The sequence below is a fragment of the Musca autumnalis genome, unplaced genomic scaffold (assembly GCF_047663935.1).
Source record: "Musca autumnalis isolate F117 unplaced genomic scaffold, ASM4766393v1 scaffold_4, whole genome shotgun sequence".
Lineage (NCBI taxonomy): Eukaryota > Metazoa > Arthropoda > Insecta > Diptera > Muscidae > Musca > Musca autumnalis.
Genome location: NW_027411977.1, coordinates 117,201,793 through 117,225,551, shown reverse-complemented (window position 1 = coordinate 117,225,551; position 23,759 = coordinate 117,201,793). Strand labels below are relative to the sequence as shown.

Genomic DNA, 23,759 nt, shown 5'->3' with positions numbered 1-23,759 from the left:
ACAACTAGATACCATGTAGATAAGTTGGCAGCCATGGTAGTAGCAATTCACATAAATTGACTACACAGAACCATGATTCATTATAAAATCGGCAGCGGTGAGAACGGTTATTTAGTTTGTTGTGCGTTTCAGTTTGTGCATTTTTAACTCCGGAAATTAAAAAAAATTATTTTCTGTGTAAAACTTCTTCCAACAAAATAATGCCGAAATATATACCAAAAATTTAAAAAAAAAAAAAAAAAACAATTAAAACGCAAGAACTCCAGCCGAGGAGCTGGGCATTAGAGTGATCATCACTTTCCATAGTGAAAATAAACTGCTCGCGTACACAACGTGGGGAAATAAAGAGATTGCCAAAGAAGGAAGGAGTCAAGAAGAGGCGATAATGCTAGTGTATGACGACATTTTAAAGGATTACTTCTTGGAAAATTGGCTCAAAAGAACATGGAGACGATGCCATTAATTGCAATGACATCGTACTCCATGTTCAAATTGTTCAAGGAATGGGAAGATAAGGGTGCAAGTGTTCAATGGGAACCCTTACCTCCACCCAACATGAAACAAGCGGCTCCCGGAGCATTGCTGAATTCTGTAAGTTATGGTCCAAAAAGGACTGAAAGGACATTTATAAATAATGTATTAATTTTTTTTTTTTCAGAAATGAAAGGATGTTACATTCACTGAAAGTACACGAAATGGGTTGAAGCATGTCAAAATTGCAGTTGGAGACGAAGTTTTTGAGGGAGAAGATGGGCAAAGGAAAGTAGCCAGAATAAAGGCTACAAAATTAGCATGCAATTCTTTGTTCAAAACTAATTATGAATTGTTCAAGGAATGGGAAGATAAGGGTGCAAGTGTTCAATGAGATCAATGGGAACCCTTACCTCCACCCAACTGGAAACAAACGGCTCCCGGAACATTGCTGAATTCGGTAAGTTATGGCCCAAAAAGGACTGAAAGGACATTTATAAATAATGTATTTATTTTTTTTCAGAAACGAAAGGATGTTACATTCACTGAAAGTAAACAAAATGGGTTGAAGCATGTCAAAATTGCAGTTGGAGACGAAGTTTTTGAGGGAGAAGATGGGCAAAGAAAAGTAGCCAGAATAAAGGCTACAAAATTAGCATGCAATTCTTTGTTCAAAACTAATTATGAATTGTTCAAGGAATGGGAAGATAAGGGTGCAAGTGTTCAATGGGAACCCTTACCTCCACCCAACTGGCAACAAACGGCTCCCGGAGCATTGCTGAATTCGGTAAGTTATGGCCCAAAAAGGACTGAAAGGACATTTATAAATAATGTATTAATTTTTTTTCAGAAACGAAAGGATGTTGCATTCACTGAAAGTACACGAAATGGGTTGAAGCATGTCAAAATTGCAGTTGGAGACGAAGTTTTTGAGGGAGAAGATGGGCAAAGAAAAGTAGCCAGAATAAAGGCTACAAAATTAGCATGCAATTCTTTGTTCAAAACTAATTATGAATTGTAATATGTAAAAATATATATATATATATATATACACTTCACCCCGGTTAACTACCTCTCATAAAATTCCAAACAAATGAGGCAGTTATGCGGGAAAGGCAGTTACGAAAATCCCGCATAGCTACCTCATGTGGGTAGTTATAAAAATCTCACCTCTACCTTACAAAAAATGACAACAATTAGAACATAATCGTTAAAAAACAAAACCGTGTATAGTAGAATAGTTCATTTCAAGTCTAAAAATATATAAGTTATATTATTTAACCCATAAGAAATTTAGTCATCAGTGAGCATAACATATCACTGGACATCTTCATCACAATTCCGGTAGACATCGAAATTGATTATCTCAGAAATACACCAGCGTGGGTAATAAACCGATAAAAGTATTATTGTATGTTCCTTTTGGGGAAAATATTTGACGGGCAAATATCCGAATTGGGTACTTATAGAAAAGTAGTTAACCGGGAAAGTTTGAACTCATTTATATGAAAAAACTTTGGGGATTTAAGTTGTGAGGCAATTAAACGGGAAAGGCAGTTAAGCAGAGAGGTAGATAACCGGGGTGCAGTGTATATATATATATATATATGTATATATAATATCTATATCTCTATCTGAATGAAATATAAATAAAATTGAATGATTAGAAAGGAAATGAAAGGAGTATCGTCGTGAAGAAGAAGCATAGGATACAATTGAATGAAATATAGGATAAAATTGAATGAAATAGAAAGGAAATGAAAGGAGTATCGTCGTGAAGAAGAAGCAAATGATTCTCTACTTGCCAATCGTCCGAAGCCTCCCAGGAGAATTTCAATGGGAGTGATACTGAAGCGATGTAATCCTTTCACCCATTTTAGGCATTTCATTATTCATTTTGGGGAATTGCATGTTTTCCAATTCCTTTTTGGTTTCGGGATCATTTATCATTTTGGGTAATACCCACATCAGCAGTAGGGGATCAACCATCATCAATACCATGGGACTGAAGAGGAAATCGGTGATCTGGAGTATAAAAATAAACATGTTTATAGAATGCATTTGTTAAACCACCACTTGTAACTTACCTTCCATTGCTCCCTTGTTTGGAAGTACTTAAATCTAGTCAATGCCTTTAATTTTAGAGGATAAGGCACTTGTACAATCTGGGAGGGTTGTCGTAGTTTAATTTACGTGCCCGGAATTTGCCCTTGGGATTAATTTCTACTCTGACAGGTTCATAGAAATAATCTGGATTTAAATCTCCACAACATAACTACTCGAAGGCACGGAACTAATAACAAACGAACCATCTTCTCTTATGAAACCTTTGTATTCGCCACCTTTAAGTCCCGGTCCACACTAGCGTGAATTTCATTAAAAAATTTCATGAAATTAGGGTTTCTTAAATCGAATTCCCCACTACAGCAATTTTATGATTTTACTCTACTATGGACGTCGATCTAGAGACGCATAATTTCAAATCAAAATTTCAATGAAACTACTGTAGTGTGGCCCGGGACTAATCGAGAGCACTGTATCCGTTTGCCATTTATTGTTTGGAATTGCATTTGGATTATAGGTAATCTGTTGTGCTTCTGGTGGGTAGACTTTGCCCTCAATTGTAAATAAACCGGATACTTCATCCTATACGGGCAAGAGACATGTTAAAGTGCATTAATTAATTATAGCAAATGAAAAAAAACTCATCTAGCCACCTACCACCAATTCATCTTGAATTGTCATATCTCCATTGGCCACACATGCCATGATAAATAGAGCTAAAAGCTCTAATAATTTTTGTTCTCATTTCTTCTGTTTCTGTAAAAGTAAATTTGTATATAATTTACCGAATTTTATTTTACGTGAAAATATCAATTTTTTCATTCACGAGACGATGGCAATGATTTTTCACAGTTACCGATTAGAAATGTAGCATTCATTATGAAAAGTTGCCTAATTGGGTTGTTGCCCAAAGTATATTGTTGGCTATTTCATATCTGTTAAGATTAAAATTAGCTAATCCATCGATAGTATGAGATCACATAGGAATTTGAAACATCAACAATTTATTTGTAAGATTAGGTTTGGTAAACGTTAGTTTCTTGTGAAGACGTTAGTTGCAGATAATACTCCAAAACGTATTAATATATTTTTAGAATATTCAACACCCGATCAGGAAATGGTATCGACACTGAAAATTTCCTAGAATAACCATGTATCATAGGAAGTGGGCCAAGCAATGGGGTCAACATATTGAGGGAAGCTGGCATGGAATCTCTTAAATTCTGGCGTCTGTTTATCTTCATCATGATTCCAATGGCCACCAATTCCAATTTCTATATTGGGTTTACTCCAATCACCATCCTTTTTCTGTAATTAAACAAACAACCAAATGAAAAATATTCGTCAAGATTCCCTTTATATTCTCCACAATACGAAGGAACATAAAAAGTAATTTCTTGGTAATGAGTTTTAAATATTTCTTAAGAAGGCATAAATAATTTTAACTCACTTCAATTTCCAACCAAAACTTTAAAGGATCTCCATTGATGCCATAAGAGAAATAAATAAAGTATGGTGGCTCCCAGTCCATGCGCAAAGGTGTCCAATGGAAAGACCATTCTTTTACTTTACCTCCATTCAATGGTCTTATGAAGATACCCATATGATCGGGTCCAGTCAATTCAAAATCATAACGTATTTTTGTTTTACTTATTTGGTTTTTAGAAGTAACATTTATAACAGGCATACTATCGAATGCAGGATCTGGCCCAGGTATCCAAATACTAGAAGCTCTGTAAAATAATAAAAGAAACAATCAAAGAAGAAATCATAAGTTTTAGGTTAGTAGCCATTTTTAAATATGTATATCGGAACCCACCTTGATTTATGCCAGTTGTACAGAGGTAACCCACATAACATTTCCGCTTCACAATCATCCATAATTGGTTTAGCCAGTGTCATATTGATACAAGTAAAAAAGTATCAGTCGGCTTTGCCGAGAGAGATATACCCTCAGCCTGTGCAAATTGAAATACTTTTTCACAAAAAACTTAAGTATTTAGGAGGTTTCAAAATTGTGGTCGTATGAACCGACAACAATTTTGATTAGGATTAAAGTTCAAAAATTTTTGCGGAAAAGGTACTTAAAGGAATGGATCGACATAGACCATGGGGGTGCCATAGGGGGCTGTTTTCTCAAGAAGTATGGACTTGCCCCTGAAACAACTTTTACCATCGTAATTGAGGCAGCGAATGTAAGTTGCTTCAACAAAAATCAAAGTGATTCAATAGCAGGTCTTAAAGTGAACTTATCCAAAATTTTGTTTGGGAGGTACGGGATGGAGTGGACAAATATAGTCCACATTCGAACCTGATCTATATCTGGTAGATATTATGAGAATGCGTAAAGTATGGACCAAATCGGTCACTCCCATCAAGAGTTATCGTGCGCACAATTTTTCCGAATATTTTTGAACTTTTGTGGGGTAGGTACCTGAAGGAGTGGACCGATATGGCTTATCTACGAACTTAAAGTAAGTTTGGAAACAATATTACGAAGGCCAAATTTTGGCCGGAATCGGCATTTCCGTTCGAGAATTATGTTGTGCTTCCACCCATAAACGTGGTGTCATAGGGTTTGTTTTTCAACTTTGAGGCTATTTTTTCAGGAAGTATGGACTTGCCCTTAAGGAACCGTGTACCTTCGTATAGGGGACAGTGAATACAAGATGTTACAACAAAAACCAAGGCGATTCGAGAACAGGTCCTAAACTGAACTTTTCCGAAATTTTGTGTGGGAGGTACTCGAAGGAGTTTACGATTGAGAACATATTGGAACCTCATCTAAGTCTGGTAGAAATGTCATAATGTGCAAAGTATGGACCAAATCGGTTAATCCCTTCAAGAGTTATCGTACGCACAAATTTTCCGAACATTTTCGAACTTTTGTGGGGGAGGTACCGGAAGGAGTGGACCGATATAATCCATCTTTGAACTTGAACTAAGTTTGGACAAAATATTACGAAAGCCAAATTTTGGACCGAATCGGCAGATCCGTTCGAGAGTTCTTGCGCTCCAACCACTACACACGGTGTCATAGGGCTTTTTGTAACTTTCAGGCTATTTTCTCAGGAAGCATGGACTTGCCCCTAATGAAACTTACAGCGTCGTATAGAGGACAGCGAATACAACTTGCGTAAACAAAAATCAAAGCGATTCGAGACCAGTTCCTAAACTAAACTTTTCCGAAATTTTGTGTGGGAGGTACCCGAAGGAGTGGACCGATTGAGTCCATATTGGAACCTCATCTAAGTTTGGTAGAAATTACACGATGTGCAAAGTATGGACCAAATCGATTATTCCCCACAAGAGTTATCGTGTGCACAAGTTTTGCGACAATTTTTTAACATTTGTGGGGGAGGTACTTGAAGGAGTGGACCTATATGGCCCATCTTCGAACTTAAATCGAATCTGGACAAAATATTTCGATACCCAAAATTTGAACCGAATCGATTGATCCGTTCGAGAGTTATCGTGCGCACCAGCCAGCCAGCCAGACAGACAGACAGACGGACAGACAGACAGACGGACGGACATTGCTACATCTACTCAAAATTGTCTGAAACGGATATCGTACAAACATACTTGGGGTCTAAAACCATTATTTCGATGAGGCACATTTTTGGTCGTATCAAAGTGTAAATACCCTCTTTAGCCTAAAGGCTGAGGGTATAAACATGATCTATTATTTGGATTATATTGATTAGATTTTATAAGGATATCGAGACTAATCAAATTGCTTACTCTTAACTGAATAAGTCCTCCTGTCCTGAGGTAATATATAGTAGCCAGTTTCTACCCGGCGCACTTCATTGTGCATATCACGGAAAGTACGTCGTGTATGTAAAATGGAAAATCGTTGAACATTTGTTTCTGGCCTATATGGAAAGCCCAATGGAGTGGCTGCTATGATCAAGCAAATCAAGATAATGCCCAGCAAAGAGCAAATAATAGTCTTTGATTTTCTGAACAAATTCAGACAGGGAATCTGGTAGAAACCATTATAGTCTTAACAAGTAAAAAAGTATTAAGTTCGGCCGGGCCGAACTTTTCATACCCTCCACCATATAATATTCAATCCTGTCCCCAACTTTAAGTGAGTATGTTAAAATGTCAGATAATGCACATAAAATGCTTCATTCGGGAGGCCCTTTTTTATGGTGCCTATATCTAACTGTTGACAATTTTGGGTGGGCTAGAAATTGGGAGGTACCGTTATATAGGAGTTATAATAAGACATGGACCTATGTTGACAGTTTTTCATGGGAGCCTTTAATGTCAAATAACTCCTAATTCGGTTAAAAATTGTAGCTAGAATCCTCAATATATCGAACATCGGTACATCACGTGGGAACTTCAAATGTCATTAACAGCTAGTTCGGAGGTATCTGGGCTATACGAAAATATGAACTTTAATGAACAATTTTTGTTGCAGAATTTTTGTTGACTTTTAAATTTCAAATTACAGAAAGTTCGTCCAAAAAATAAAGCTAAATCGGAAAATCGGGAGGTTTGTTTTGGGGCTATACAAAAACATGGATCTACGTTCGGTTAAACATTTTAAGTAAAATCCTCAAAGTACCGAAAATCGGGAAGTATCGTTATATTGGGGCTACGTAGCAATATTGTTGATGTAGATATGTGGTGACCACTACAACCTTCAAATGTCAAATTACAGTTAGTTCTGTTAAAAATTTTAGCTAAAATTGCAAATTACTAAAAATTGGGAGGTACCGTTACATGGGAGCTATATCCGAACATGGACCTATGTTGACAATTTTTATGGAGAGGTGTTGTGACCACAAAGAACTTCAAATGTCAAATTACTGCTAGTTCGGTTTAATATTGTAGCTAAAATCATCAAATTACTGAAAATCGGGGGGTACCGTTATATGGGGGCTTTCTTGACAATTTTTGGTGGAGAGGTGTGGTGACCAATAAGAATTTCAAATATCTAATGTTCAAATTACAGATAATTCGGTTAAAACTTGTTGGTAAAATTCTCAAAATACCTGAAATCGGGGGGTAACGTTATATGGGGTCTATTCCAAAACATGGACCTATGTCCACTAGTTATATAAGTTTATTGACATTTAAGAACCCTAAATGTCAATTGATAGCTAAATCGGTCTGAAAATGTAGATAAAAACGTCAAAATGCCGTAAATCGGGGGTACCGTTATATGGGGGCTATACCAAAACGTGGACCTAGGTCCACAACTTTTGTTATATAAGTTTAGTTACACTTAAGAACCCTAAATGTCAAATTATAGCTATATCGGTCTGAAAATGTAGCTAAAAACGTCAAAGTACCGTAAATCGGGGGGTACCGTTATATGGGGGCTATACCAAAACGTGGACCTATGTCCACAAGTTTTGTCACATAAGTTTATTGACATTTAAGAACTTCAAATGTCAAATTATAGGTTCATCGGTCGTAAAATCTAGCTAAAAACGTAAAAATACCGTAAATCGGGGGTACCGTTATATGGGGGCTATACCAAAACGTGGACCTATGTCCACAACTTTTGTTACATAAGTTTATTGATACTTAAGAACCCTAAATTTCAAATTATATCTTAATCGGTCTGAAAATGTAGCTAAAAACGTCAAAATACCGTAAATCGGGGGGTACCGTTATATGGGGGCCATACCAAAACGTGGACCTATGTCCACAACTTTTGTTATATAAGTTTATTGACATTTAAGAACCCTAAATGTCAAATTATAGCTTAATCGGTCTGAAAATGTAGCTAAAAACGTCAAAATACCGTAAATCGGGGGGTACCGTTATATGGGGGCTATACCAAAACGTGCACCTATGTCCACAAATTTTGTTATATAAGTTTATTGACACTTAAGAACCCTAAATGTGAAATTATAGCTAAATCGGTCTGAAAATGTAGCTACAAACGTCAAAATACCGTAAATCGGGGGGTACCGTTATATGGGGGCTATACCAAAACGTGGACCTATGTCCACAACTTCTAATATATAAGTTTATTAACACTTAGGAACCGTAAATGTCAAATTATAGGTACATCGGTCTGATAATGTAGCTAAAAACGTCAAAATATCGTATATCGGGGGGTACCGTTATATGGGGGCTATACCAAAACGTGGACCTATTTCCACAACTTTTGTTATATATGTTTATTGACACTTAAGAACCCTTAATGTCAAATTATAGCCAAATCGGTCTGAAAATGTAGCTAAAAACGTCAACATACCGTAAATCGGGGGGTACCGTTATATGGGGGCTGTACCAAAACGTGGACCGATATAGCCTATCATCGAACTTGACCTGCCTGCAAACAAAAGACGCATTTTCCCAAAATTTCAGCGTCCTATCTCAATTTTTGTGGATGCTAGAGTGATTACCACAGACGGACGGACGGACGGACGTGCTCAGATCGACTTAGAATTTTACCCTGATCAAGAATATATATACTTTATAGGGTCGCAAATGAGTATTTCAATGCGTTACAAACGGAAAAACAAACTTAATATACCCTCCATACTATGGTGGAGGGTATAAAAATAACAATATTAAAACCTAGTTGAAATGGAATATAACCTACCATAAAACCACCAGTCAATATTCCCACTCCAAGAGTGAAGGCACAAATAATTAGGTCCGGATTTACAGAAGCACCAAAACGTCCAGTCATCGGAATAAATGTAACAAAGAACCCATGTGACAGATATGCATAAAAGATAAACGGTGGAATGCCACAGATAATGTGTGGAATGATCCAAGCCATGGCTAAAATAAATATAAATTAATTATTATGTTCCTACTTTCGATCAATGTATTTCCTACGTTTGTTATGAAGTTTTGTGGCTAAGTTAATTATCAAGGCAGTCGTGTAAAATAGAATAGAAATGGTAAACATGAAAGCTGAACAAATTTTGCAAATCGTCATAAGTAATGTTAGCACAGACAGGAAAAGACAGTGGCAATGTAACAACAACTGTACACGATAACCCATTGGGAAACGATCCTAAAAAAACACGAATTTAATTCATTTTATTAAATTAAGCATTTAAAATCAATACTTACATTTTTTCTATAGTGGAAATACAAAGCAGGAATTATTGCAAAGCCAAAGAATAGAGGGCAGAAATATATACCCAATATCAACCATGAATGGGTAAACCAAGACATTGGCAAGTGTATCAGGTCCATAAATATACCCATTAGGAAAACCAAGGCAGCAGCCACTATGACAGCAATAACTTGGACTAAGAACGTGTGTAAAGAACGTCTCAAAACATGGCGCAGACCGGTGCAATTTGACATTTGAAAGAATGAAGAACCATAAGCCACGATAGCTGCCAAGCAAACGACAATATTCAAAATAATACCCTCGGTTGCAGTACAGAACACTAAAAATGATCCCATGACATCAAAGAAGATAGTATGACCTTCAGCATATTTCTAATGAAAATAAAAACCATGCAATATTTTATAACGGGAACTCATAATAGCTTGAAAACAACTTACCGAGGTATCCTCTAATTCCCGAGCATTAGCTATTTCTTTTACCAATGCCAAAACATTATCCCCAGTGTTCTGCAAACTACCTCATGGTATGATTTGGAGATCAAATCGTGTATGATAGACGTAACCGTTATATTTGAGCCATATAGACCTTTAAGAAGAAAGTGCCAAATTTTAGTAAAATTAATAGGAATTGCGTTAGCAGAAGGGTACAATTATATTGTGGATGTTGGAATGTGGTCGTGTTTCAAATGAATGTGAGAGGAAAGAAGAAAATGTAAACAAATGCTTCTTCCATTGGTAGTGTTTCAAATGAATGTGAGAGGAAAGAAGAAAATGTAAACAAATGCTTCTTCTTCCATTGGTCGTGTTTCAAATGAATGTGATTAGCAACAAGCTCAAGAAATCAAACTCTTCCGCTGAAGAGAAAAAGTTAAGAAATCGTTTCATAACTTATTTTCTTAGTAATGAAGAAAATGAAATAAATGTTTTTACGCTGGAATCGTTTAAAATACTGCCACACGATTTTAATGAACCTTTAGTGAAATTGCAAAAATTACATCATGCCCAGCACAACACACTGAACCTTTTCAACTTCCCTGCCAAACTTACTCATTTAACTCCTGTGGATCTGTGGTTACATCCCATAGAAGCAGCCACTTTCCTGGAACTGGAGATAGACCCAGAGGCAGATTGAGCAACAACAACATTAGTATACATTCGTTTAGTACTCTTCTGCTAACTGAAGAATATCATTTGCAGTGTTTGAATTTGCTACTAGTTTTTCACAGCACAGCACAAGGTCTATGCTGGTGCTGTGAAAGTGACGCAGCATAGCACATAGCCACAGCATCAAAAATAAAAACGAGTGCTATTGCTATGCTGTGCTTTTTTCAAAAACAAAATCGAAAACTGTTGCTGTGCTATGCTACGAACATAAAAGTAGCATAGCACATAGCATAGTCATGAAATCGAAAAACGATTGCTGTGCTCTGCTATGCTGTAAACATTTCTACATAGCATAGCATAATTAATGTTAACCCAGCAAACTCACTAACCCCCATTATTATAAAGCCTTCTTTGGTTATAGTTTGGATTTTTCGATCAGATTTTTTAGCATTCCGGTTAAAATAATATTAAAAGGGATCATTCAATTTCAAGGAGAACTTTCTTGGCATTAACTTATAATGAGAAAATTATATTTTTAATGTCTTCAAATTCATTTATTTTGCGTTTTCAAATACATCCAATAGTAAAAGAGAACTTATAATAATGGTGTTGTTTATTGCTTATAAGGTACATACATGGTACTTTTTTCATCGATTGGATAATAAATGTGGTCTATAGAGTGATTTTGTGAAAATTCGCCTTTGGCCCATGGGGACCAATTTTAATTTGTATTGGCGAATTTTCACAAAATCACTTTACAGATCACATTTATTGTCCAATCGATGAAAAAAGTTTACAAGTTGCTAAACAAGTAATCCCACAAACATTTTTGAAAATCGGGTCAGATTTTAATTTTGGCTATATAAAGGGCCCACGGAAACTTTGAGGCCCCAGTGGCACGATTGAGCTCAAACTCTGACAATCTTCATTTTTAACAAAACTAAAAGTTTTAGGAGGGTTGCGCATAAAAAATCCGATATCGATTTTTAAAACCACTCTAGTACATATGTATATTAAACCAGTAAGGAAAGGTTCAAAGTCGGGCGGGGCCTACTATATAATACCCTACACCACTGTGAATGTGTAAAATATATATGGGAGCTAAATCTAAATCAGAACAGATTTTGATATAATTTTTCACATTTATTTGTAGACCAAATTCCGTCACATAGTCCAAATTTCATCAAAATTGGACATATATCAGGAAAAATGTCTAAAATTGTCTTTTCCATTTCAAAAAAATCAAAAATATTTTTTGATCCTACATCAATGATTTTTGGTACATAGATTAAGAAGAAAATCAGCATTCCAAATCTGTTTTCGTTACTAACTTTGATCGTTGCGCGCAAAAGATATGACCGTTTTAATTATGATAATAAGAAAAAAATCTAAAAAAATCGCGGCTTAATATAATTAGCTGTTATATCCTATTATCGTTAACTGAATTCGTAACCTTTGCGATGATGCAAAAAATAATCGCAAAGTCTCAATGGATTCGCGAAAAATCAAATTTGTTAAAAAATTTCATGTATTTACAAATATATTTTCGAAAAAATAGCGCTCATAGTTACGAAAAATATATAAAAAAAATTATAACAGCGTCCAGACATTATGAGGAATAAAATGAAACCTAAGTTGTGAAAGTTGGAGCTATAGTATTCATGTTATTTGCAAAAATACGAAGAAAATATTACGAAAAAATTAAAATCATATTATTCTAATTTTATTTTTTTATGGTTTTATAGGAAAAGTTGGAGAAAAAATGTTTGAGTTCTTCGGCATTTTCGTCAAAATTTCACGCAATAATGAGGATATTCCGTTTAAACAAAATTTTCGCTTATAGTTTTCCTATTGGATAATATTATTAGAACCTTATATTAAATCACAAGGAATTCCAATTGTGGCATAACGTTAAAATAATGTTATATTGAATATTACAACATTTGAGACGCATATAAACCGCGTAATTATGAAAATGACATGATGCGCATCCGATTTTCCAACACAGCGAATCAATCCCTTTTACTTGATGTACAGTTTGTCAAATTCTATTTGGCGGCCACGATGTAGCATCTGCTGCATATTAGGGTGCAAAATACAGTAAAAAGGTCATAATTTCCGCGAAGTTCATTTACATTTTATGCGCATCCGATTTCAATAATCACCATTAAAAAATACATCCTTCTATACCGTTTCAATGCGATCCATCAAGAACCGTGGATGTAGCATCGCACTTAATTTTTAGAAAAAATCTATTATATCTCTGGATTAGCGATAGTTTTGAAATATCTGTTTTCGCGCAGTTTAAACACGCGTATTGATCTATTTATTTAAGTAGAACTGACACACCCAAAACGCGTTTTAATATGCGATATTTTCAAAATAATTTTTTTGCAAGTTTTCGAAATTTGAGGGGTATCATATCCGCCGATCTAGTGGGTGGATTTTTACGCGTCGTGGCTTGTTAGATTCAGAACGTAAAAAAACTAAATTTACGCGGGTTTCCACGGAAATCCAATGACGTTTGTAAATTTTAAACCAAAAAATAGGTTTTTGTGAAAAATTTACGCACAAAAATTTCGTGTTTAGGCGTAGATTACTGTGATCCTGTGAGGGCTACACCCTCATGTTATACATTAAAAAATGCGAAATCGCGAGTACTACAATCCAATAATAAGCTTTTAGGGAAATCCTGCTGCGCGTCCCGATTAGAGCAGAAATTCAGAAAACCCAATTTTTCAGGTTTCAAAATGTCAGCATCCGTTTGAGGTAGATACAGTGGATATATTAAAAAATCATACATTAGAAACTTCAACTCTGAAGTGTGCTCTTTAACTTTTCCTTTGAGCATTAAGCTCTACATTGCACGATGGGGCCAATGGCAGGTTTTTGAGGCAAAAAGTCATTTTTTCAAGTCAGCGATTGAAATCAAATAACAACGGAATTATATTCTTAACACTTTCAAACCTACAAAACCAAAAAATTACAATCTGGCAACGACCCACGGCGACATGCCAAGCTGTCAAAGATGTCATAATTATGATTCCGTTTATTTCTGACATTCAGTCGTAATTAAACAATTTAAGTATTTTGGCGCCAAAACCTGATCTGTTGATATTATCTATTTTTTAAAAATGGAAAATACGCGTAATGGTATGTAAATTAAGATTATTATTAAAAGTGTAAATGTAATATTAGATGTGGTCAATAATTTGTTGTGTCAGTAAGTGATGGTTTTTGATGTAGTCTGTGGTATCGTCCATGTGTTCTTTGGAGTAGAACTTTCGGCTTCAGGGTGCTTTCTCGTAAAAATATGTATCTGGTGAAAGGTGACAATGTCGGCTAACAGATTTTGAAAACTATTTTTGCGTATACTTGCGAATAAAAAAATGATCAACTTCCAGATTTCGTAAAACTTAAAAATTTGGATATTTTTGGTTGGAAAATCAGCAAAAACCTAAACACCTTATAGAATGGATTTCTGCAAAATTTAATCGAGGTGTCAAAGACAACTTCATGACGGAAGTTGAAAAGCAAATTTATAATATTTGTGCACGCCTTAACCAAAAATGGATAAAAAATTGGAGGTCAAAAAGTCGTGTATTACAATTTGAAAGCTTATGGTTAGCTAGCGACACAGTATTTACGCTAGAACAAGGTAATGATAAAAAGAAGAGAGGGCGCCCTAATGTGGATTATAGTGAAGGAAGAAAACTTGCTTCGGAAGTCTGCTATGAACACGGCAACAATACCATGGGAGCTATATCCAAATCTGAACCGATTTCGATATAATTTGGCATACTTTTTTTCTAGACGTAATTTTGTCACACATTTTAAACTTCATCGAAATTGGACAGAATTTGCCTATTTGTTACACCAAATACCTAAAATCGGGTGAAAATATATATGGGAGCTATATCCAAATCTGAACCGATTTCAATATAATTTGGCAAACATATTTCTAGACTAAATCCTGTCACACGTTTCAAATTTCATTGAAATTGGACAAAAATTGCGTGTTTGTTGCACCAAATACCTCAAATCGGGGCAAAATATATATGGGAGCTATATCCAAATCTGAACCGATTTCAAAATAACTTGGCAAACTTATTTCCAGTCCGAATTCCGCTACATATTCCAAATATCATCATAATTGGACAGCATTTTCGTGTTTGGTCCATAATTTCTCGAAATCGGGCGAACATATATATGAGAGCTATATATATATATATATATATATATATATATATATATATATATATATATATGAACCGATATCAACCAAATTTGGCAGATTAGTTTCTAGACCGATTATAAACATCTGCACGAAATTTTGAAGGTCTAGCTTGCCCCTGTGATTTTTTGCCTCAAAAACCTCTCATCGGCCCCATCGTGCATTGTGTTGTAAAACCACTAATTGGAAAATAACCTAATGAAACTCGTTTATTTCAACGATTTTTTCCTATTTTTTTACATTAGTACGATCACAGCTTCCGCTCAAATTATTATTTTAAGAAACCCCTCGGTGAATCGGCCTAAAACAGTTTATTTTGCCGAAATGCGGTCAAAAGTTATGGTATAGTAAAACTGATCGCGAGTTACAATACCCCATACCTCAGTTTCAACAAAAGTTAATTTTCTACAAAAAGCTTGATATGTATAGCGTGTTTCGTGCATCAAATACATATATCGGTCGAAGATATATGGGCTATATCCAAATCTGAACCGATTTCGATTTGATTTGCCACAGTTATTTCTAGACTAAATACCGTCGCACATTCCACATTTAATTGAACTCGGACATATATAGCGTGTTTCGTGCACCAAATTCCTTAAATCGGGCGAAAAAATATATATGGGCTATATCCAAATCTGAACCGATTTCTATATAATTTGGCACACTTATTTCTAGACTAAATTCCGTCGCACATTCCAAATTTCATTGAAATCGGACATATATAGCGTGTTTCGTGCACCAAATGCCTTAAATCGGGCGAATATATATACGGGGGCTATATCCAAATCTGAACCGATTTTTACCAAAATAAATAGCGTACGTCCTTTGGCCAAAAAAACTATCTTCCCCAATTTTCATGCGAATCGGACAATAAATGCGACCTGTACTTTGTTTACAAAAATACATGACAGACAGACGGACATGCGTAAATCGTATATCCCTAAAAGGAACTATGGGTCTATCTCGTTTCCTTTTGCACCACATGGTGGTGTAGGGTATAAAAAGGTACAAGTGGCAATAACATGCATTTAGAAACTCGAAATTCGCTTTATAAAGGAAAAGTGTCAACATTTAAAAAATAGTAGACTGTTGCAGGTTCTGGAACAGAGCAATAGTTGCGGTCAAAATAATAGTAGTGTGTTAAAAATATCGAAATGTGCAATTAGTCATGGTTTCACAGCTCAATAGCAAATTCTGTTATATTTCATATACATACTTCTTTGCCTTAAAACATTTTTATACCCTCCACCATAGTATGGAGGGTATATTAAGTTTGTTTTTCCGTTTGTAACGCATTGAAATACTCATTTGCGACCCTATAAAGTATATATATTCTTGATCAGGGTAAAATTCTGAGTCGATCTGTGCACGTCCGTCCGTCCGTCCGTCCGTCCGTCCGTCTGTGGTAATCACTCTAGCATCCACAAAAATGGAGATAGGACGCTGAAATTTTGGGAAAATGCGTCTTTTGTTTGCAGGCAAGTCAAGTTCGATGATGGGCTATATCGGTCCATGTTTTGGTATAGCCCCCATATAACGGTACCCCCCGATTTACGGTATTTTGACGTTATTAGCTACATTTTTAGACCGATTTAGCTATAATTTGACATTTAGGGTTCTTAAGTTCCAATAAACTTATATAACAAAAGTTGTGGACATAGGTCCACGTTTTGGTATAGCCCCCATATAACGGTACCCCCCGATTTACGGTATTTTGGCGATTATAGCTTCATTTTCAGACCGATGTAGCTATAATTTGACATTTAGGGTTCTTAAGTGTCAATAAACTTATATAACAAAAGTTGTGGACATAGGTCCACGTTTTGGTATAGCCCCCATATAACGGTACCCCCCGATTTACGGTATTTTGACGTTTTTAGCTACATTTTCAGACCGGTTTAGCTATAATTTGACATTTATGGTTCTTAAGTGCCAATAAACTTATATAACAAAAGTTGTGGACATAGGTCCACGTTTTGGTATAGCCCCCATATAACGGTACCCCCCGATTTAGGGTATTTTTACGTTTTTAGCTACATTTTCAGACCGATTTAGCTATAATTTGACATTTAGGGTTCTTTAGTGCCAATAAACTTATAAAACAAAAGTTGTGGACATAGGTCCACGTTTTGGTATAGCCCCCATATAACGGTACCCCCGATTTACGGTATTTTGACGTTTTTAGCTACATTTTCAGACCGATTTAGCTATAATTTGACATTTAGGGTTCTTAAGTGCCAATAAACTTATATAACAAAAGTTGTGGACATAGGTCCACGTTTTGGTATAGCCCCCATATAGCGGTACCCCCCGATTTACGGTATTTTGACGTTTTTAGCTACATTTTCAGACCGATGTAGCTATAATTTGACAGTTAGGGTTCTTAAGTGTCAATAAACTTATATAACAAAAGTTGTGGACATAGGTCCACGTTTTGGTATAGCCCCATATAACGGTACCCCGTTCTTAAGTGCCAATAAACTTATATAACAAAAGTTGTAGACGTTTTGGTATAGCCCCCATATAACGGTACCCCCGATTTACGGTATTTTGACGTTTTTAGCTACATTTTCAGACCGATGTAGCTATAATTTGACATTTAGGGTTCCTAAGTGTCAATAAACTTACATAACAAAAGTTGTGGACATAGGTCCATGTTTTGGAATAGCCCCCATATAACGTTACCGCCTGATTTCAGGACATTTAACGTTTTAAGTCACATTTCTAGACCGAATTAGCTATAATTTGATATTTAGGGTTCTTAGAGTGGTATAGCCCCATATAACGGTACCTCCCCGTTTTCGGTATTTTGAGAATTTTACCTACAAGTTTTAACCGAATTATCTGTAATTTGAACATTTGACATTTGAAGTTCCTATTGGTCACCACACCTCTCCACCAACAAATGTCAAGAAAGGTCGATGTATTGATAAAGCCCCCATATAACGGTACCTCCCGATTTTCAGGAATTTGATGATTTTAGCTACATTATTAAACCGATCTAGCAGTACTTTGACATTTGAAGTTCTTAGTGGTCACAACACCTCTCCATCAAAAATTGTCACCATAGGTCCATGTTCGGATATAGCTCCCATATAACGGTACCTCCTAATTTTCAGTAATTTTGCAATTTTAGCTACAATTTTTAACAGAACTAACTGTAATTTGACATTTTAAGGTTGTAGTGTTCACCACACATCTGCATCAACAATTTTCAACATAGCCCTAATATAACGATACTTCCCGATTTTCGGTAATTTGAGGATTTTACTTAAAATGTTTAACCAACGTAAGTTCATGTTTTGGTATAGCTCCAAAACAAACCTCCCAAATTTCCGTACCTTAGCTTTATTTTTTGGACGAACTTTCTGTAATTTGAAATTTAAAAGCCAACAAAAATTCTGCAACAAAAATTGTTTATTTAAGTTCATATTTTCGTATAGCCCACATACCTCCGAACTAGCTGTTAATGACATTTGAAGTTTCCACGTTATGTACAGATTTTCGGTATTTTGAGGATTTTAGCTGCAATTTAGGAGTTATTTGACATTAAAGGCTCCTATCAAAAACTGACATTTTAAGGTACCCACTTAAAGTTGGGGACAGGAATGAAAACTAATTATTCCATTTTAGTTCAGAATATTTTATGGTGGAGGGTATGAAAAGTTCGGCCAGGCCGAACTTAACGCTTTTTTACTTGTTCTGGGTTATGTTTGATGCTATGCTGTTGATTTTGTTCATAGCACAGTACAGCAACAGTTTTCGTTTTTATTTTGGATGACTATGCTATGTGCTGTGAAGATTTCAGAAGCACAGCATAGACCATGTGCTGTGCTACTTTTATGTTCGCAGCAGCAACAGTTTTCGATTTTGTTTTTGAAAACAGCACAGCATAGCAATAGCATATTTTTAGTGATTTCAGTGCTGTGCTGGTAGCAAATTCAAACACTGATCATTTGTATATGTATGTACCCTCAGCCAGGTTTTAGACGAGAAGTATGTTTGGACGAAATTCGTTTCAGACTATTTGGAATCGATTTAGCAATGTCCGTCTAGCTGACTGGACCGCACTCTCGAACAGATGAACCCATTTGCTCCAAAATTTGGCCTTCGTAATATTTTGTCCAAACTTGATTCACCTCAATCCTACACCCCAAATAGCAATCTTAATTCCAAATTTCGGGATTCCAGCTCTATCCGGTCACCCAAATTCAAATTGTAACAAATTTAGTACCATTTCGTACTTTCGTACCCACCAATAACTACGAATTTCCAAAACTACCTCAATCCTAAACTTCAACACTAATCTTAGTCTTGTGCCAGACTATGAAAATTTTCATGAAAATGTTTTGAGCTTATGGGTAAGAAGGGAGAGAGGGAGCTCCTTCACCTCCGCTCTCTCCTAAAAGCTACAAAATTTTCATGTGTTATTTTCAGTGTCTGGCACAAGAGATAGTTTCATATTTCAGGATTCTAGTTCTATCAGTGCACCCAAATCAAAGTTGTACTAAATTTAGTACCATTTACTACTTGTCGCATTTAGATATACCTTTGGAGGATTTAAATGGCAGTCAGCTGATTTTTGTTCATAGCACAATTACCACGGTAGATGCATCAGACCATCTGATCGAATCATGGCCCAATAATAGGTCCTCCATCAAGCGAATTCAAAGAATAAAGATTTTAAATGTCAAAATTCATAAACAGAGGCGAAAAAAAATTTGAGGCGAATTTCTTTTCTGTCAATTCAGGTAGATACATACAAAACATTTTCCGAGAAAAAGTTGTTACCGTATTTTTGTTTGACGAAACAGAAAATACCAGCTGATCGAACTTGAACTGCTAAAATAAGTTATTGTAAATTAAATTCTCATACAAACACAAAAAATGTTGACATTTTACTTGTACAACAGTAAGTTTATTTGTTTTCTTTTTTCGAGATACATCTACCTGTTTCTATACAGTTCGACATTTCAATACCTCGCAGCGAATTCATTTAATATTGAAAATGTTAGCACATTATGCTACTAATGCTAACTAATGAGCAAATAAAGAATTATGTATTATTAAGAATTATATTATGTTATCGTTTAGACATCGTAAATATTAGTCTTGGTAGATTAAAATCAAATTTAATTTTTTCGGCTTGTATACAAATTTTTACATTTTAAATTATTTTTGCTGTAGCAATTCACCGATGCATCTACCTTGTTTCTTGTGCCGGCATGCAACTTTTGTATTTTCTAGCAACATGTTGAAAAAAAGCAGAGTTGTGTACGAGGATTTATGCCGGATTTAAAACAAATCCACTCAATTCGAGGATTTATTATTGTATGGTAAATCTGTAAGATTTTGGACTGATTTAGTAAATAAAACTTGATAATGGGCTAAATCCGGCTAATGATGTCATATCTAAATGACCTATTAATTCCATGTTTTCAGCTCTATTCGTTTACCAAATCCAAATTGTACCAAGTTTCGTACCATTTAGTACTTTTCGTATCCATAAGTACGAATTTCCAAAACTAGCTCAATCCTACACTCCAATAGTGATCTTGATTTCAAAATTTCATCGTTCCAGCATTATCCGTTCACCCAAATCCAACTTGTACTAAATTTTGTACTATTTGGTACTTTTCGTACAAATAAGTAAGAATTTCCAAACAATATCCTTATATCAATACCACATCACAACCTTGATTCCCATACCAAATATCAAGATTCTAGCTATATCCGTTCAAGATACACAGTTGGTACTAATTTTAGTAACTTTTAGTACTTTCCAAAAACACGTTGGTACATCTTTCTATCTCTCCAACAGTGACGCTCATCAAAAGTTCAGAATTCTACTGTGGTGCAATGGTATGCACACCCGCCTTGCACGCTTAAGGTCGTGGGTTCGATTCCCTGGCCAGTCAACATCAAACACTTTTCAACGGTGGCAAAATACCCCTCAGTAATGTTGGCGACATTTTCTGAGTATTTCAGCCTTGTACAACTTCTCTACAAGTGGTGTCTTAGACATGCCGTTCGGACTCGGCGATAAACAGTAGGTCCCATATCATTGAGCTAATATGAATCGGGGTGCACTCAATGATATGAGAGAAGTCCCCCTGTCCCGCCTGGGATGTTTGTGGAACAATTATTATTATTATAGCTCTTCCCGTTTGCCTAATACAAAGGGTATCATATATAAAGTACCCTTTAGTACTTTTCGTACCCTTCCAGTTCGAATTTCCAAAAAACCAACCTTATCTCACACCTACACACCAACAGCAACCAACACTGAAAATTTCAAGATTCTACCCTGTCGGACTTTTATCAAACAGTTGATAAAATAGTTAATAATAAATCGATTATTTTTAAACTGACTATAAACTGGTTGAAATGTCATCTTGAGATCAACCACTTTGAACAGAAACAAGTGAGCAAAGGCTATAGGCGGGACGGGGCCGACCATGTGATACCCTACACCACTACCCCTGTGCATAAGCTTTTCACTGGTAAACATTTCTTTTAGGGAATTTAATATGCCTCTTTTTCTCTGGGACCCCCATAAGCAACCAAAATTTCGTGAAATGCAAGAATTGAATGCATTACCGATATTGTGGTATCTCCCTAGTTTGACCTCCTTCTCCAACCTAGTTTACCCCAATGTAAAGGTAATATTTATACCCTCAGCCTTTAGGCTAAAGAGGGTATTTACACTTTGATACGACAAAAATGTGCCTCATAGAAATAATGGTTTTAGACCCCAAGTATGTTTGTACGATATCCGTTTCAGACAATTTTGAGTAGATCTAGCAATGTCCGTCCGTCTGTCTGTCTGTCGGTCTGTCTGGCTGGTGCGCACGATAACTCTCGAACGGATCAATCGATTCGGTTCAAATTTTGGGTATCGAAATATTTTGTCCAGATTCGATTTAAGTTCGAAGATGGGCCATATAGGTCCACTCCTTCAGGTACCTCCCCCACAAATGTTCAAAAATTCTCGCAAAACTTGTGCGCACGATAACTCTTGTAGGGAATAACCGTCCATACTTTGCACATCGTGCAATTTCTACCAAACTTAGATGAGGTTCCAATATGGACTCAATCGGTCCACTCCTTCGGGTACCTCTCACACAAAATTTCGGAAAAGTTCAGTTTAGGACCTGGTCTTGAATCGCTTTGATTTTTGTTTACGCAAGTTGTATTCGCTGTCCTCTATATGACGCTGTAAGTTTCATTAGGGGCAAGTCCATACTTCCTGAGAAAATAGCCTGAAAGTTACAAAAAAACCCTCTGACACCGTGTGTAATGGTTGGAGCGCAATATAACTCTCGAACGGATCTGCCGATTCGGTACATAATTTGGATTTCGTAATATTTTGTCCAAACTTAGTTCAAGTTCAAAGATGGATTATATCGGTCCACTCCCTCCGGTACCTCCCCCACAAAAGTTCGAAAATGTTCAGAAAATTTGTGCGTACGATAACTCTTGAAGGAAGTTACCGATTTGGTCCATACTTTGCACATTATGAAATTTCTACCAGACTTAGATGAGGTTCCAATATGGACTCAATCAGTAAACACCTTCGAGTACCTCCTACACAAAATTTCGGAAAAGTTCAGTTTAGGACCTGCTCTCGAATCGCCTTGGTTTTTGTTGTAACATCTTGTATTCACTGTCCCCTATACGAAGGTACAAGTTTCCTCAGGGGCAAGTCCATACTTCCTGAAAAAATAGTATTAAAGTTGAAAAACAAACCATAAGCCATATCTGTCCACTCCTTCAGGTACCTACCCCACAAAAGTTCAAAAATGTTCGGAAAAATTGGGCCACGATAATTCTTGATGGAAGTGACCGATTTGGTCCATACTTTACACATTCTCATAATATCTACCAGATATAGATCAGGTTCGAATATGGACTATATTTGTTCACTCCATCCCGTACCTCCCACACAAAATTTTGGGTAAGTTCACTTTAAGAGCTGCTATTGAATCACTTTGATTTTTGTTGAAGCAACTTACATTCGCTGCCTCAATTACGATGGTAAAAGTTGTTTCAGGGGCAAGTCCATACTTCTTGAGAAAACAGCCCGAAGGGTGTAAAAACCCCCTATGGCACCCCCATGGTCTATGTCGGTCCATTCCTTTAAGTACCTTTTCCGCACAATTTTTGAACTTTAATCCTAATCAACATTTTTGTCGACGACCAAAATTTTGAAACCCCCTAAATACATAAGTTTTTTTTGTGAAAAAAGTGTTTCAATTTGCACCGGCTGAGGGTATATCTCTGTCGTCAGAGCCGACTGATACTTTTTTACTTGTTTTTTCTTCTCTTGACATGGTTTGCCGTTGGAATACCCCTACTTACTTACTTAGCTGGCCCATTACAGAACATTTGTTCCATTGACCGAACTAAGAAAAGATCTCCAATTCTCTCTGTTTTTCGCTTCGCTCTCTGGAATACCGCGCCTTTTCATTTCTTCATCCACTTGTATGCTCCGTCGAAGCTTAGGCCTGCCGATTCTGCGTGCACCGCCATGTGGAATGTATTCATACGCCTTTTTAGCGGGTTCATCATCGCTCATTCTTATGATATGGCCTAGCCAACGCAATCGTTGCATCTCGATAAGTTTAACTATATTCATGTCTTTGTATAGCTGATATAGCTCGTGGTTCATACGATGTCGATATTCACCGTCAACCCAAATCGGCCCGTAGATCTTTCGAAGAATTTTTCTCTCAAACACACTAAGCACTGCCTTATCTGCTTGCGCAAGTACTCATGCTTCGGAGCCATACATTAGGTCTGTACGATAACCCAA

General features: G+C 36.2%; 1 protein-coding gene and 2 pseudogenes across 1 annotated transcript; all 3 read right to left on the bottom strand.

Annotated features, from left to right (window-relative positions):
• Positions 1–2,304: 2,304 nt before the first annotated feature.
• Positions 2,305–2,826, bottom strand: LOC141403051 (ER membrane protein complex subunit 7 homolog; annotated as a pseudogene).
• An 824-nt stretch (positions 2,827–3,650) lies between these two features.
• Positions 3,651–4,416, bottom strand: LOC141403050 (endoplasmic reticulum metallopeptidase 1-like). Its single transcript, XM_073985214.1, has 3 exons — positions 4,355–4,416; positions 3,986–4,268; positions 3,651–3,843 (listed from the first exon to the last, which is right to left on the bottom strand). The coding sequence occupies exons 1-3, from the start codon at positions 4,414–4,416 to the stop codon at positions 3,676–3,678; spliced, it is 513 nt and encodes a 170-aa protein (XP_073841315.1). The 3' UTR covers positions 3,651–3,675.
• On the bottom strand, positions 4,365–10,654 carry LOC141403049 (endoplasmic reticulum metallopeptidase 1-like; annotated as a pseudogene).
• Between the last annotated feature and the right edge of the window lie 13,105 nt (positions 10,655–23,759).